This window comes from Trifolium pratense, linkage group LG7, assembly GCF_020283565.1.
Source record: "Trifolium pratense cultivar HEN17-A07 linkage group LG7, ARS_RC_1.1, whole genome shotgun sequence".
NCBI classification, from domain to species: Eukaryota; Viridiplantae; Streptophyta; class Magnoliopsida; order Fabales; family Fabaceae; genus Trifolium; species Trifolium pratense.
Genome location: NC_060065.1, coordinates 14,727,226 through 14,743,238, shown reverse-complemented (window position 1 = coordinate 14,743,238; position 16,013 = coordinate 14,727,226). Strand labels below are relative to the sequence as shown.

At 33.4% G+C, this 16,013-nt stretch overlaps 2 protein-coding genes across 2 annotated transcripts; one reads left to right on the top strand and one right to left on the bottom strand.

Annotated features, from left to right (window-relative positions):
- Window positions 1–431: 431 nt before the first annotated feature.
- Window positions 432–950, top strand: LOC123895932 (agamous-like MADS-box protein AGL62). Its single transcript, XM_045946397.1, has one exon. It carries the CDS (start codon window positions 432–434, stop codon window positions 948–950), a length of 519 nt encoding a protein of 172 aa, XP_045802353.1.
- A 3,501-nt stretch (window positions 951–4,451) lies between these two features.
- Window positions 4,452–14,344, bottom strand: LOC123899111 (uncharacterized protein At4g15545-like). The gene is made up of 10 exons (XM_045950169.1): window positions 13,840–14,344; window positions 13,089–13,157; window positions 12,015–12,068; window positions 11,833–11,896; window positions 11,619–11,693; window positions 5,740–5,997; window positions 5,425–5,470; window positions 5,252–5,330; window positions 5,024–5,152; window positions 4,452–4,656 (listed from the first exon to the last, which is right to left on the bottom strand). The coding sequence occupies exons 1-9, from the start codon at window positions 14,143–14,145 to the stop codon at window positions 5,060–5,062; spliced, it is 1,044 nt and encodes a 347-aa protein (XP_045806125.1). The 5' UTR covers window positions 14,146–14,344; the 3' UTR covers window positions 4,452–4,656; window positions 5,024–5,059.
- Window positions 14,345–16,013: the final 1,669 nt, after the last annotated feature.

Here is a 16,013-nt window from a genome sequence, read left to right as displayed (position 1 = left end):
AACGATTCCATATATTACGCAATACCCCTACCAACTAAGTTAAGTTCACAGGACAAATAGAGTCTTTATTTAACATATAGATCTGAGTAATACTTGCTAAATTTTAATTACTAATATAAAAATAAAATCAAAAGAAAAATTCAATTACAATTTTAAAAAGATTTTATTCGAAGTTAAAAAAAATTGCATATATTATGCATTTATTACTTGCCAAAATTTTAGGCTAGACATGATTCTAAAAAAAAAAATATTTAGGCTTAGACGATGATTCTAAAAAAATAAAAATTAGGCTAGACGAGAGAGAAGTATATTGTGATTGTGTGTGTATAAAAAAGGAATGACGGTTGTACATATTGAGAAATACTACACACTTTCTACTTTTTGTATTTTCAGGTTCTTTTTCTCTTTTATTCAATCAAAAGAAAATTTCAATGGCTTTTGAGGGGAACAACGCTGCAAAAAAAGAAAACCCACGGAAGAGAAGGATTGATGAAATCAAGAAAGCCGACTTTTCAAAACGCAAACTCGGGCTCTTCAACAAAGTAACAGAGCTCTCTATCTTATGCAAAGCAAAAACTGCACTCATCGTCAGATCGTCCAACAACGAGCTGGATGCATGTGGCTATCCCGATTGTGACGCTGTTGTTCAACAGTTTCTAACTGGAAAGGTCATCACGGAGGACTATGACAAAAAGAAGAAAGAGGAGGTTGTGGAAATCCAAAGGCTTGAATATGAGACAATCGTAGATAAACTTATGGAACTCAAGGAAGAGGAGAAAAATTTGGAAGCTATCAATGATGAGGCAGAGAAGAGTGGTTATGGTATTCCTGATTGGTGGAATGGTTCTATTGATGATATGAGTTTAGAATCTCTTCAGGAATTTAAAAATTCTTTGGAAACATTGAAGCTTAATTTGAGACTTAATTTAGATGCAAAGAAGTTAATGTAGTGCCCTATTTTGGCCATTAACCTATTGAATATTGAATTTTATTGTAGTGCCCTGTTTTGGCCATTATTATTTTATTATCATTGGTTATTTGATTTTATTCTTAAATATTGAGTTTGTGTTCTCTGAACTGAATTGAATCATATTAAATATTAAATTTTTGTTGGACTAATGGTGCATCTCCTTTGTTTTGAGGTGATTAATCACTTGAACTCAAATTGTTTGTTTGGTTGTTATATTAGTTTTTTTGTTTGTCTTTAAATTTACATAGTTTGTCGGTTTTTAACTATATAAGATCTTATGTATTTTATAAATGGTTGGTTGTGGATTTCATCCCCTTTGAAGAAGGGTGGAAGCACTTCATGTCTTTTGGTGATTTGGTGAAGAGTAAGACTCTTGTTATAACTCGTCATGTCATTTGGTTAGCAACTACTTGGAGCATATGGCGTACTCGGAATAATATTGTGTTTCGAGTGTGTTTAATTTGCATGCTTTGATAGATCAAATTATCTTTATTTCTTGGTTTTGGTTTATATGTCGTTTAGGAGTTAATACTTTATTTGTATTTTCTGTTTGGTGTAACGATATGTTAGTTTGCATCGAAAACATCTAATGGTTTTGGTTTGAATTATAAGGGTTGAGTGCATCTTATACTCCTTATAATTCAATTTTTGCTTATAAAAAAAAAAAAAAAGATTCTATGTATTTTTTTTACATACTTATGAATTATATTATATATTGTTGTGCTCTAAAAAACATCTTATGGAAGAAAATAATTTCTGTTAAGTTGCGACCGAACTCTTTATTACAAGAATTCCTTTTCGTTAGGAACTAGAGGATTAACGAAAAAAAAATCATATAATTATGACAACTTAAATTAACGTGCACATATTTCTTTATGATATATTCTTTATGGTATAGTATGCTTCAAAGTTATGGAATTTAGCAGATTATTTTTTGGTGAATGGAATTTAGCAGAGTATGGGTATATATGTTAGAAGCAATTTTGGTTTTCTAAATTGTTTCATTTATTGTTCATTAAAGTTTCTTAAAATCTTTTTAAATTGTAATTTTTTTTGTTATATCTACAATTTTGGATTACAATAAGACATTTAATAGCGTTTTTTCACTTAGTTCCAAAAAAAAATAATAGCGTTTTTTCACAAGTGCTATTAAATACTTCTTCCGAACTTATTTATAAGTAAAAGTCAATGAAAAAATATGGCCACAAATATGAGCAAAAGTTACCAAAAGTAACTTTGTTAAATGTTATTATTCCAAAAATACCCCTAATTAATTGTTCAACTTTTTGACATTACTACAAATCTCAATGCAAATTTAATATATTATAAAATGTAATTTAGTAAAAATAATAAATTTTTAATATGTGTGAAACAACATACTTTTGCCTATAAATAAGGTCGAAGGTAGTATTTCACTTGTCAGAAGTGCTACTTAGATAGCAAAAAAAAATTATCAGAGGCCTTTAATAGCGTTTTTGGCGCCGGCACTATAATAAGTATATCAAAGAGAATTAGTAGCAAAGAAGTTTGCTTTTGTCTTGGCACATAATTGTCTTGCTTCTTTGTTTGTTTTGTGAAGGGACGGAGCCTCTTGTAATTTTATTGTATTTGTTGGCCTTTCTTGTGCTTTTTTATCTTCAATATATTTTTGGCCTTTTGACCTTTGTATTATTTGCTACTAAGGGGTGCTAAAATCCAAACTAATTCAAATAAAAGTCGCAAACCAATCCAAAAAGAAGAAATAGATTAGAAATAGGCTAGGCCACCCGAAAGGGGCTTATAACTTTGACCCACGTATGGCTCGAAAAGACACATTTAATAGAAATGTTTGACTCAAATTCTTTAAAAAAAGTCTAGTAGTAACCTATATATAAATGTTACTCTCTCGGTTCTTTTTTAAATGTCGTTTTAGCATAGAGCTCTTCAATCAAGGTAGTTGATTGTTGTATTCTTTTTCCAATTCTACTCTTATTTAATCCATCATTTACTTTCGAAGAAGTGAGGAACAATTAGATAGGCACAAGCCTAAATGAAAATATTTGGGCACACACACTCATAAATGAAAAGAATTTAAAAGAAAAATAAATTAGTCACATCACTCAATTATTTTATCTTTATTTTTTTTAGTTGTGTGAGCGTGCCTAAATATTTACTATTTAGGCTTGTGTCTATCTAAGTATTACTCTTTACTTTCTCTTTTGAAATAAATTTAGCATATATACTATTCCTCTTTCCATTAAATTTTATGAAAAATGTGAAGAGAAGTTATTGAGAAAGTAAGGATATAATTGATAAATTATACATTAAACTATTAAAACGACACTTAAATAGAAACAACAAATTATTTTAAAACGACACTTAAAAAGGAAATAATAATAATAATAATAATAATAATAATAATAATAATAATAATAGCTATCTATTGGTCAATAGAAACAAAAAATTATTCTAAAACCACACTTAAAAAGGAAATAATAATAATAATAATAATAACAATAATAATAATAATGATAATAGCTATCTATTGGTCAATCTTTTTGATTTAAAAGCCTTAAACGCAAATTAAGCTATTATAAACAATGATAAATAACCATTTTTATCCTTGAAAATATAACTCTTCACATTGATAATTTAAAAAATTTTAGTTTTTTTTATAGTAATTTTATGGACTAAATTAAAGACCGAATTAAAATCATATTTGATGACCAAATTAACTCCTAAAATTATATTTGATGAATAAAATAACTCATAAAAGAGGCACTATATTGTGAGTCATCCTGGTCTTGCTCCGAAGATACAAGAGGTTATTTGGCATTTTCCTCCGACTGATTGGATTAAAGCCAACACTGATGGTGCAGCGAGGGGTTCGCCGGGGCATGCCTCAGTGGGAGGCATTTTTCGTGACTCAAGTGGAGGAATGAAAGGTTGCTTTGACATATATTTGGGTATTCAATCTTCTCTTTTTGCCGAAGTAACAGTAGTTATGCATGCTATTGAAATTGCTCATCAAAATAATTGGCATAGTTTTTGGCTGGAATGCGACTCCAAACTAATGGTGGATGCTTTCAAGAATCACCATATAATTTGCCCTGCACTAGGCTTTATATAAAAATAATAATAAAAAAAGGCATAAAAGAGGCACTTGTGCCTTTGCAATTTCAATACATCCTAAAGACAAATGTGAAAATAAGTTCCCCTTTAAAAGACCGAAATTGTGATTAACCAGAGTATGTGGGTTAAAACTTTTAAGAACTTCACAGTTGAAATTTAAAAAATCAAAGTTGCAATATATTACAACTTTATCATTAATGAAAATTGTCCGTTTTCCATTTTTTTATTCGTTTCTAAACAGTTGAAAAGGGAAAAGTTAAAAAGCAAAACACCATATACCATTTCCCTTTCTTTCCTTTTCTTTTTTTAATCAAGTAGTCAAATGGTTAGAAATTCCCATTTTTTCTTCTAAAAGCAGCAAAACTGAAAATTGTTTTCAAAAACAAATTTGCAAAACAATATATTCAAACAGGGTTTCAATTTTTTAAAAAAGAAAACAGTTTTCAAACAAGCCCGAAAATGTATACATCTCGATTTCAGTAGCTCAGATCAGTGCTTAGTAGGATTTTGATTCAATGAATCAAAGAGAAATGAGTTGAAAAATCAGCCCAAGAGTGCTGAGTTGGATCAGTGACCTGTAAAATAGTCAATTAAACATCAATTAATCATTGCAATTGATCTTCCTAAAATAAAAATGAAAAATCACTACCAAGAGCATAGTATTATCAACCATTAACCAAGACAGGAAACAAATGTCAATAAATTGAAATGTACAGTAAAAGATGTTGACCTATTTTGCGAATGCATTCCCATAAATCAGATTAAAAAAACTTTCAAGTAACGCGATGCATACTTTGAAGAATTTAAAAAAAATTGTTTCATACATGAAGTATCTGTAGTTGTAATCAAAATTGATCTGCAAGAATGAAATAAATGGGAGAAAATGTGCAGAAACAAAAACAGGACAGGAATGAAATAAATGGTGATCAATTATTTGCTTACCAACTTATACAATTACAAGCAATGTTGCCTTCAGTCCTAGCGTACATTCCGGTTAAGCAATCCTTGAAAAGATAGGTAAAGATCTTTGTTATCAGACCCAAATATCTCATCTGCCTTTCTCAAAGTTTCCTAAAAGAGCACAAAACAAGTGGATCGATGATTAACTGCTTGGGAACAATTTCTGTTCAAAACCGAGTACTTAGGCAGTTAGGCTCAATATTTATTTACCTCTCGTGTTTGTTTCTGAGCATTTAATTCTTTTATGTTAGCAAGAAATGCACTGAATTGTTCATATGAAAGGCGACTCCTGCAAAAGTGATAACATTTAATTAATTCAATCAGTTTCTTAAATAAATTGAAGTTAAAAGCCACTTTGTGGAAGAAGGGAGAAAGAAAGTCACCTGGCTTGACGAAAAAACTCCTTTCCGTCAATCTTTGGAGTTCGACCTGACCAAATTTTTAAAAGTTATGATGGATAAACAACTGAATAATTTAAGAATTAAACACGTCGTAGAGGTTCGTGGCCCCTCCATTTTACGATTTATATTGAATAATACTATAAGCATCAACATAATGAGGATAACATTCCAATCAAGAATTTTAGCAGCAGGACGAAGAGCAAAGAAGATTAACAAACTTAAAGGACCGATCTTAATAAGATGGAGAGTAAACAATTTTTTAGCATGTTAACAATAACAATGAATCTTCTTCAAAACCTGGAATTGATCGTCCTCGAGGTGGAGAATTTGCTGCTGATGACTGTTGACTTGATGGATACCATGAAGAGAGAGATGACCGTCCATCATATGAAACTTTTGTGGGAGAGGTGGCACCAGATGTTTGCTTGGGTGATACAGCCGCAGAATATCCTCTTGGAGAAGCAGCCGTTGAGATAACTTTTGGAGTTGCAGTTGGTGTAAGACGTGGTGTTATATATGGGGTCAAGGAAAACTTTTGCCCTGAATACCTGGGAGCTGTAGAACAAAAGAAAAGGAATATGCGTCATTTTAGCCCATTTTTCCTAATTGATAGATAGTTCCAGCTACACTTCTAAAACATGATTTTAGCTTTATTTCAAGATAGAAAGGTCCAAACACTTTCTACTTTCCAATACTATACTCTGATTCCACATTTATGGTTTCATATAATATATAAGAACATTAGACAAGAATCCAACCAAATATCATTGAGGATAATGTTGGGAAAGATAACACAAAACACACCTAATACAAGGTCGGTGGATGATTGATTATCCCTGGATCAAAACTTTCCCACTATAATAATAATAACAATAACAATGGAATAACAAGATTTTCTTGTTTAAATGAATAATAATACAAACTGATTATTACAATTCTCACCAACACAAATGGTGGTTTACACTCTCTTTTGGCTTTTATCTCTCAAAAGGATTTCTTCTCAGTCCGATGATAGAAATGAAAACATGAAAATGAATTTATAGCCAGAGCATTCCAACAATAGGTGGCTATGAGAAGTTTCCTCATTTTCATTCACTACAAATTCTCTCATGCGTTTAATTTCATTTTCTATAATTGATAGTGATTACTCATTCTTTCTCTCTCCACATAAAGAGGAAATACTATCAATCTCCCCCTTCCGATTTAGGTGGAGGGCTCCAACAGTCCAGCAGCTCTCCTGCAGAACTCGTACTTGTCCTTTAGTAAGGACTTGGTCATCATATCTGAGCAATTGTTATCAGTATGAATTTTCTCAAGCTGTAGTTGCTTGGAATCTAACATATCACGTATCCAGTGATATCTCACATCGATGTATTTTGACCTCGAGTGAAAACTTGAATTCTTGCTCAGGTGGATTGCGCTTTGACTATCACAATGCACGACGTACTTCTGCTGGACTTGCCCTAATTCATGCAAGAACCGCTTCATCCATAACATTTCCTTGCAAGCTTCTGTTGCTGCAATGAATTCTGCCTCTGTGGTAGACAAAGCAACACACTTTTGTAGCTTTGACTGCCATGATACAGCTCCCCTTGAAAATGTAATCAAGAATCCAGAAGTTGATTTCCTAGAATCAATATCTCCCGCCATATCTGCATCTGTGTAGCCAATTAGTTCAGGATTTCTACTTCCAGAGTACAAACTCATTTTGGAAGTTCCTCTGAGATATCGCAAGATCCACTTCACAGCATTCCAATGCTCCTTTCCTGGATTGGCCAAGAATCTACTAACAACACCAACCACGTGTGTTATATCAGCTCGTGTACACACCATTGCATACATCAAGCATCCAATAGCTGAAGCATATGGCACCTTGTTCATCTCATGCTTTTCAATTTCAGTTGTCGGACTCTGCTTTGAACTAAGACAAAAGTGACTAGCAAGTGGAGTAGCAACTGGTTTTGCCTTTTCCATGTGAAACCGCTCTAACACCTTCTCGATATATTTTTCTTGTGATAGCCACAGCTTGCGCTCCTTCCGATCACGACGGATGGACATACCAAGAGTATGTTTTTGTCGGTCCCAAGTCTTTCATAGCAAAATATTTCTTCATTTCATCCTTCAACTTGCTGATCTTCTCACTATTTAGTCCAACGATCAACATATCGTCAACATACAAGAGGAGTATGATGAACTCACCATCATCAAATCTCTTCACAAACACACAATGGTCAGAATTCGTCCTTCAGTATCCATGATCAATCATGAAGGAATCAAACTTCTTATACCATTGACGTGGTGCCTGCTTAAGTCCGTATAAACTCTTTTTCAGCTGACATAACAAGTTTTCTTTGCCTTTGACTTTGAATCCCTCTGGCTGCTCCATGTAAATTTCTTCTTCTAAATCACCACGAAGAAATGCAGTCTTCACATCTAGCTGCTCCACATCTAGATCCAAACTTGCAGCCAAACCAAGAACTTCCCAGATTGACGACATCTTAACCACGGGTGAAAAAATCTCTTCAAAGTCAATGACTTTCTTTTGACTGAAGCCTTTCACAACTAATCTTGCCTTGTATCTGGGTCGTGAGTTATTCTCCTCAGTCTTCAACTTGTACACCCATTTGTTTTTGAGTGCTCTTTTACCTTTCGGTAAAGCTACCAACTTATATGTCAGGTTCTCATGCAAGGATTGCATTTCTTCTTGCATGGCTTTCAACCACTCTTCTTTGTGGTTATCCACCATAGCTTCTTCATAACACTCTGGTTCTCCCCCATCAGTGAGTAACACAAATTCCGTTGCAGGATATTTGGTTTGTGGTTTAGGTATCCTAGATGACCTTCTCAATTGGGGAACTTGTTCTTCATCATCAGAGTCTTCAATCATATCTTCATTATGACTGTTGCTTCCATTACCATCTGTTACTTCTTCATTTGGATCATTACCAATTGGAGGTTCATTTTCCGCTTCTCCAATATCTTCTATTTCACCTCCCCCGTAATGCTCTAGAAGAGGAATTGGATCCAAGTTGAATGAATGTTCTCTAGAAATAACAGGCTTGACTCCCTTCTGAATATCTTCAATATTCTGGTCTTCCAAGAAGACAACATCTCCGCTTCTAATAATCTTCTCTACAGGATCCCATAACCGGTACCCGAATTCTTCATTTCCATATCCCAAGAAGATGCACTCCTTCGACTTTGAGTCGAGTTTTGATCTCTCATCTTTTGGAACATGAACAAACGCTCTACAACCGAACACCTTCAAGTGATTGTAGGATACATCTTTACCTGTCCAAAACATATTTGGAACATCGCCATTCAATGGAGCTGAAGGGGATAAGTTGATTAAATCAACTGCAGTCATCAGAATCTCACCCCAAAAACTCTTCGGTAACTTGGCATGAGATAACATTGTTCTCACTCTTTCAACAATAGTTCAGTTCATTCTCTCAGCCACTCCATTACTAATACAGTAATGTTTGAAATCTTCCATAAACTCTCCTCCATTGTCAGTACGAACACATTTTAACTTCTTGCCAGTTAAACATTAGCATGAAACTGTTTGAATACAACAAACACCTGATCTTTTGTTTTGAGGGCATAAGCCCAGACCTTCCTGGAGTGATCATCAATAAAGGTGACAAAATACCTTGCACCTCCAAGAGTACTAGCGGTCATTGTACCACAAACATCAGAATGCACCAAATCTAAAACATTTGGTTTTCTATGTGGGGCCTTATATTGAAATGAAGCTCTGTGTTGCTTTCCAGCCAAACAATGTGTACATGGCTTAAGCGACATTTTCAATCCCTTCACACCTGCCAAAGTACCTCTTTTGGCTAGGATTTGAAGTCCCTTCTCACTTATATGTCTGAGCCGTTTATGCCATAGCTCGACCGATGAGTCTTCTCCGAGAGCGTTAACACACCCATTATTGACTTTGGCTTCTATCACATAAAGAGTGTTTACTTTTTTGCCTCGGGCTATTACCAAGGAACTTTTTGACAGCTTCCATTTCCTATCTCCAAACACACTAGTATAGCCTTCTTCGTCTAGAAGTCCTGTTGATATTAGATTGAGACGCATGTCAGGAACATGTCTCACATCTTTCAACATTAAGCGACAACCAGTGTTTGTTTCTAGGCAAACATCTCCTTTGCCCACAATCTTGGATCTATCATCATTCCCCATCTTCACATAACCAAAATCACCGCTTGTATAGGAAGAAAAGAAATCCCTTCGTGAGGTTACATGGAATGATGCACCAGAATCCACACCCAACATGTATCTTGTGATGTCAAATTAACATGACCATCATCACAAACGAAGATTACCTCATTGCCTTGAAAAATGGTAGCGGCTATGTTACTCGCATCACCATTTTCTTGTTGCTCTCTTTTGAGCTTTCTACATTCTTTCTTCATGTGACCTTTCTCGTGACAATAAAAACACTCTACGTCTTTTCTTGTCCACGGCCTACCCCTGAACTTATCTCCAGAATTCCCCCTTGACTTGTCCTTAGTATTGAACTTCTTATGGATACTTCTTCCACGATACTCAGTGACAAGCGCCTCAGACTCTGACGACATTCCTTGTTCCTTCCGTCTAGCTTCTTCATTAAACATGCTATCTTTTACTATGTCCAATGTTAGAACACCTTGTGGTGCTGATAGAAACACGGATCAAGAGTTGGGCCTTGACAGTGGGCCTAAAGCCTAAAGTTTGGAGAGTGCATACAAGGAAAAAGAATAAGCATGACGTGTCTAATTGAGGGGAGGAATGCATGTGTGTGCATGAGAAGCATGAGTCAGTGCTATATATGTGGCTAGAAGGAATGAGAAAGAATCATGGAGGAATTCTGTTATTGAGTGGGATCACTTTTAGTGCTTTGGGGCTAGTAGAGTCTCTACTAGTTTGTTATTTCTTTTATTCTGTTATCTTCTATCTTGTAATTGAAACTCCATTAATATCAATTGCAAGCTTTTCTTCCCTTCTACTTCATTTTTACTGTTTCATTCATTTTCATAATTCATAAACCCATCAGGTGCTGAGTTACTCAATGAAACCACAAGCGTGTCCCAATTGTGTGGCAAGGAACTTAATAACAATAATGCTTGCAATTCATCTTCAAGCAAAATCTTCATATTGGTGAGTTGATTTATCAATCTTTGAAAATCACTCAAGTGTTCAGAAACACTCTTAGTTTCTCTATACTTGAGGTTCACCAATCGCCGAATAGTAGAGGCTTTATTCTGGGCTGTCTTTCTCTCGTACAAAGCTTCTAATTTCGTCCATAATGTGTACGCAACTGTTTCTTGCGCAACATGATGAAACACGCTTTGATCGATCCATTGTCGAATTTGTCCGACAGTTTTCCTATTCATGACATTCCAGTCATCATCAGACTTTCCGGTAGGCTTCGTCCCTTCATTTTGCAAAGGTTGATACAAATCTTTGCAATAGAGGATATCTTCCATTCTGGGTTTCCAAATGGAGTAATTTGAAGTTAACTTGATCATCGTCGATGATCCCACAGAGGTTGACTCATCCATTGTAATAATAAGTTAAAATGTGTGGTGACGAGCCGAAGCTCTGATACCACTTGTTGGGAAAGATAACACAAAACACACCTAATACAAGGTCGGTGGATGATTGATTATATCCCTGGATCAAAATTTTCCCACTATAATAATAATAATAACAATAACAATGGAATAACAAGAATTTCTTGTTTAAGTGAATAATAATACAAACTGATTATTACAAATCTCACCAACACAAATGGTGGTTTACACTCTCTTTTGGCTTTTATCTCTCAAAAGGATTTCTTCTCAGTCCGATGATAGAAATGAAAACATGAAAATGAATTTATAGCCAGAGCATTCCAACAATAGGTGGCTATGAGAAGTTTCCTCATTTTCATTCACTACAAATTCTCTCATGCGTTTAATTTCATTTTCTATAATTGATGGTGATTACTCATTCTTTCTCTCTCCACATAAAGAGGAAATACTATCAGATAATATATGATAGTCAAAATTAGCCAAATACATTACCAACTTGCATAATTAATTTTGTATGCAGGAATGGACTTATATCAAGAAATAAAGCTGAATTCTGCAAAGTGATCAACAGTACATTGCAATCAGTTAAGTATCTAGAAACACATCTACCTTCATCAACTGTTTTACCCACATCTGCTGAGCCACTGTATGAATGATGTGTTGTATAGCCATTTCCATCATCATCTGTAAGCAATAAATAACAAGAGAAATGCGAATAAACCAGTAAACAACTTTAGCATGTACAGTTATGGAAAAATCAACTAGCTAACAAGGCTGTGTATATGAATATGATAATATAATTCATCAATGAGCTAAGAATTACCCTTATCAGGATATGCCTTTGGAACTGCTTGGTCACAGGTTCTAATATCAATGGTTTCAGCTTGCTGTTCCAATAGTAATTAAAAAAAAAAAATGATGGGGAAAAGTTTATTTATCATCTTCAGTAACAAAATCAATAGTAACTATGATAATTATGACTAAGTTTATCTATTGATGTCTTACAGGTGGATTGTCGTCAGCTAGCGACCGCATCAGTTGTTTTTTGAATGTCTCCAACTATCAAATAAAAAAGGAAAAGAAGTTGTCAGATATATAGAAAAAGTTATCAGTACAGAACAAATAACATATATACAAGAAAAAAGATGCATGCAGATAAAAAAGGCCAAATTTGTATACACATATGTCAGTAGTTATGAGTTTAAGATCATGGAAGTGAAGAAAAAGATATATCAGACCTAATAATTATAAACTAACTGATCGTGGTGTACTGAATAGTAATAATAATAATAATAATAATAATAATAATAATAATAATAATGTGACCATAAAAGTTCTTAGAAGAGAAATGGCCTTCGGTGCTTGCTCATAATTGTTTATCACGCCTTAGAAGTTTGTTTACATTATAAACACACTGAAGTGTATGTGTGTAACAAATTATATTCATGAAAGAGGAGGGTGTAATTTTTAATAAGAGAAAAGACTGTAGTGCAATATGATGAGCATATGTTTGGGGAGGATAGTGTAATTTATGGCCAAAAATAAATATGCACAGACAGAAATTGAACTGATAAGTTTGTAACAAGTGTTACACATCCCTATGTGTTCAAGAGAAAATAATGCTTTAACAGAAAGGGACACACGAAGTTCAAGTGTGATATAACAGTCCTCCCAGGGTTTATATTCAACTTCCTGTTGACCAAGTCACTCCCAAATAATTCATACCTATGTGTTCATGATAAATAACATCTTCCATCAATTGCTTATGTAAATAATATCCTATGCCTTTCAATGTAATTATCAGTTTATGACACCTCAAACATTGCATTCAACTTCAACACAATGAGTTGATATTACTTGTCTACGTACATTTCTAATTGATAACTTATTATAACACATGTCAGACATTTCACTATATTTCAAAAAATTTAAAACATCTAAAGCCATTGAAACCAAATGAAGCTCTAGCACAAAGTACGGAAGCAGTTGAAAATTTTGAAGAGTGGAGACAGATAAGATACACACAGAAAATTATCAAAACCGCACAAGACAGGATGCAGAAATGAAACAAACATTCACCTTAGCAAAGTCACGACTTAGCTTCTTGACTGTTGCTGCCAATTCATCCCTCTCCTTTGTAAGCTTTGCCTACAACCAAAGAGTAGAATACAAAATCATCTTCTATCATATTAATCTGTGCAAAATATTTACACTTCAAAAAATTTAACCAAACATTCAAACAATTTCACAAGCCCCAAGGAACCTTATCCACCATGTTAAGTTTCTTAAAAACTTGTCTGATATTGAGATATTCCTTATTCTTATTCTTATTATTCTACATTTATCAACCGAACAACAATCTAAGTTTAACACATCTACTTCATTCATTTCCTCAATTCTGTGTTGCACAACTTGCACTGTTTTACATAAAAAAAAGTTTAGCAATTCTCACCTTACCTTTTGAACCATTAAATATTAAACAAACACTATACATAAAACCCCTATTCAACTTATTTTGAAAATAAGTAGTTTAACACACTCGAGGTGCTAGCTTAGTGGTAAGAGCTTAGCCTTGTAGCCTCAAGATGCCGAGTTCAAATCGCTTCAGGGATAGTTGTAAAACAGTGATTAGTGTAAATTGAATTAATAAAAATTCCCCCCTTCCCCAATTTTAAAAAATAAGTAGTTTAACGTTAAGCTATGACACTAGTAGATATTAACAAACATTACAAATCACATAACACAAGAGCCAGTGAATGCAAAAAAGAACTCAATTATAATAATAATAAAATTGAAAAAGTAAAATAAAAGAGAATTGAGAAGCACATACATTTTGTTCAACGGCATTATTTAGGGCAGAATGAGCCTGTTGAGAAGCGCGAGTGAGAGTAGAAACACGGTCCTCTAGGTCATTGATAACTCGGTTCTTTTCTAGAAGAATCTGACGAAGGCGACCGGTGTCTGATTCAAGAGATGAAACCCTAGAAGCAATTGCCATGGAAGTTATTTTCCGAGCGAGATCCAGCTGATGGTATGGGTCCGTTGGTATAACCGCCAGAATTTCGTCAGATAGGTCAAAATCCACTGCATTGTTGTTTCCTGAACCACCACCACCAACACCTTGTTGCGACGACATAACCAAATGTTAAAATTAACGGTTGAAAGATGGCGTTGTTTTCGAAATTTGAAATAGGGTCGGGGGGCGCCGGTGGGGGTGTCTTGTTGCAGAGAGAGAGAGAGAGAGAGAGAGAGAGAGAGAGAGAGAGGGCGCTGTATGAATGAAATGAAAAAGAACAAAAAGAAAGAAAGAAACAAAAGCTAATAATAATGACGTTAAACAACGTTTGAAATTACCAAATAGATATCATTTTCGATACTTTGTTTTTTTCTATTTAATTTTATATTTTAAAATTAGGCTCTCGTTGCTCTAAAAAACTGTGTTTGAATTTTACACCTATTTCTTTTAACATTTTGGTGAGGCGCCTATTATTATTATTATTATAAAAAAATAAAATAAAAGATATTTGTTGAAACTTACTTACATTTCCGCTTGACAATTTAGGTAGTATTTACTTTGGTAAAAAAAAAAAGAAAGAGTATTTACTTACGTATTTACTCACCGAAAATAAATTGGATCAAGTGGCAAGACTTTTGATCATCTTAAACATGTGGTCAGTAGTGCATATGTAGAAAATTCGGTTGAGAGGGAGAATCCACCTTGTGTGTCCCACAGATTTCTCGACAGAGATTAATCATCGCTACCAACGGTGAAAACTTCGTACCAATATCAAGGTAACCAAAAAAAATTAATAATACATTTAATTAATACCCTACCCATAAAAAAATTTGTGGGTGGGGGTGGGTCGTGGTCCACCTCAGCTCACCTCAAGGTCCGCCATTGGCGGTTGATGGCTTCATCTACCAACACCATGTCGTGAGTTCGAATCCTATTTTGCAAGGTGGTTGTTGTTGTTATTGTAATTGTTTTCCCTCTATTTCCCTCTCTCTCCCTTTCCCTCCCCCCCCCCCCCCCCCCCCCCCCACCAGCGGTAGAAGCAGACAACATGTGTGGTGTTGGAAGGGAATGAAGACAAATTTATTTATTTTTTTAATTAAAAGAAAATGTGAATGACGTGGCCCAATCAAAGAGAGTGTGATAGAAAATGTGTGTTTGAAAGTTTGACAATAACAGTTCTCTACAAATTTTACAAAATTCATCGTTGGATTGAAAGTTTATATATTACTAGTTTATCGATCTGTGCATTTGCACGGGTCCATTAACTTTAATTCAATATTTATGTTTATCATTATATTAATGTAGAAAAATTATTTAGAATAAAATGTTTTTTTTATAAGATAGATTAAAATATTTAAATTTGTTATAAAATATTGTTAAATATAAGTGAATGTGAAACTATTGTATTATTTTTTGTAAAACTTATTTATCCAATTTTTTATGTTTCACTAATAAATAATGGTCCCGTATATATTTTAATCGAAAATTAATTTATTAGCAATATCTTGGATATTTAGTAAATTTGATAGGTATTAACTTAATTTTATTATTATTATTATTAATTATTAATAGTTGGTAGTAAAATTGGTAGTAATCTTGTTTATTTTATTTTTAATGAAAAATATTGTTTATGTTTCTTTCTTTTTAATATAGTTATTTTCTATGTTTCTATTTATATATTCTTATTTTTATGCATTCAACTTGTTTTTTCAATATTTTTTTCATAATTTATTTTTATTAACTAAACTCTATAATATATTTTTTTCTCCTATTTTTGTGCATAGATTCCTATATAATATTAATTTTTAAACTCATCTTATACTTTTTATATGTTTTGTAATTTTTTTTATTTATCTTATATTCTTTCTATATTTTTTTTTTGTGAAATTACAACAAAGGATATAAAACTTGCAACATGGTTAAAAATAATAAGGATAAATTAATAAATTTGGTGGTAATCAATTTTAATATATTAGTAGTAGATAGAT

What these genes read in the sequence shown, in the direction of transcription:
- LOC123895932 (XM_045946397.1), top strand. Translation starts at nt 432, where the DNA reads ATGGCTTTTGAGGGGAACAACGCTGCAAAAAAAGAAAACCCACGGAAG.
- LOC123899111 (XM_045950169.1), bottom strand. Translation starts at nt 14,145, where the DNA reads ATGTCGTCGCAACAAGGTGTTGGTGGTGGTGGTTCAGGAAACAACAAT. An exon ending in ATAATGCCGTTGAACAAAAT is followed by an intron (nt 13,158 to 13,839) that starts GTATGTGCTTCT and finishes CTTTGGTTGTAG; the next exon opens with GCAAAGCTTACAAAGGAGAG. An exon ending in CTCAGAAACAAACACGAGAG is followed by an intron (nt 5,153 to 5,251) that starts GTAAATAAATAT and finishes GTGCTCTTTTAG; the next exon opens with GAAACTTTGAGAAAGGCAGA.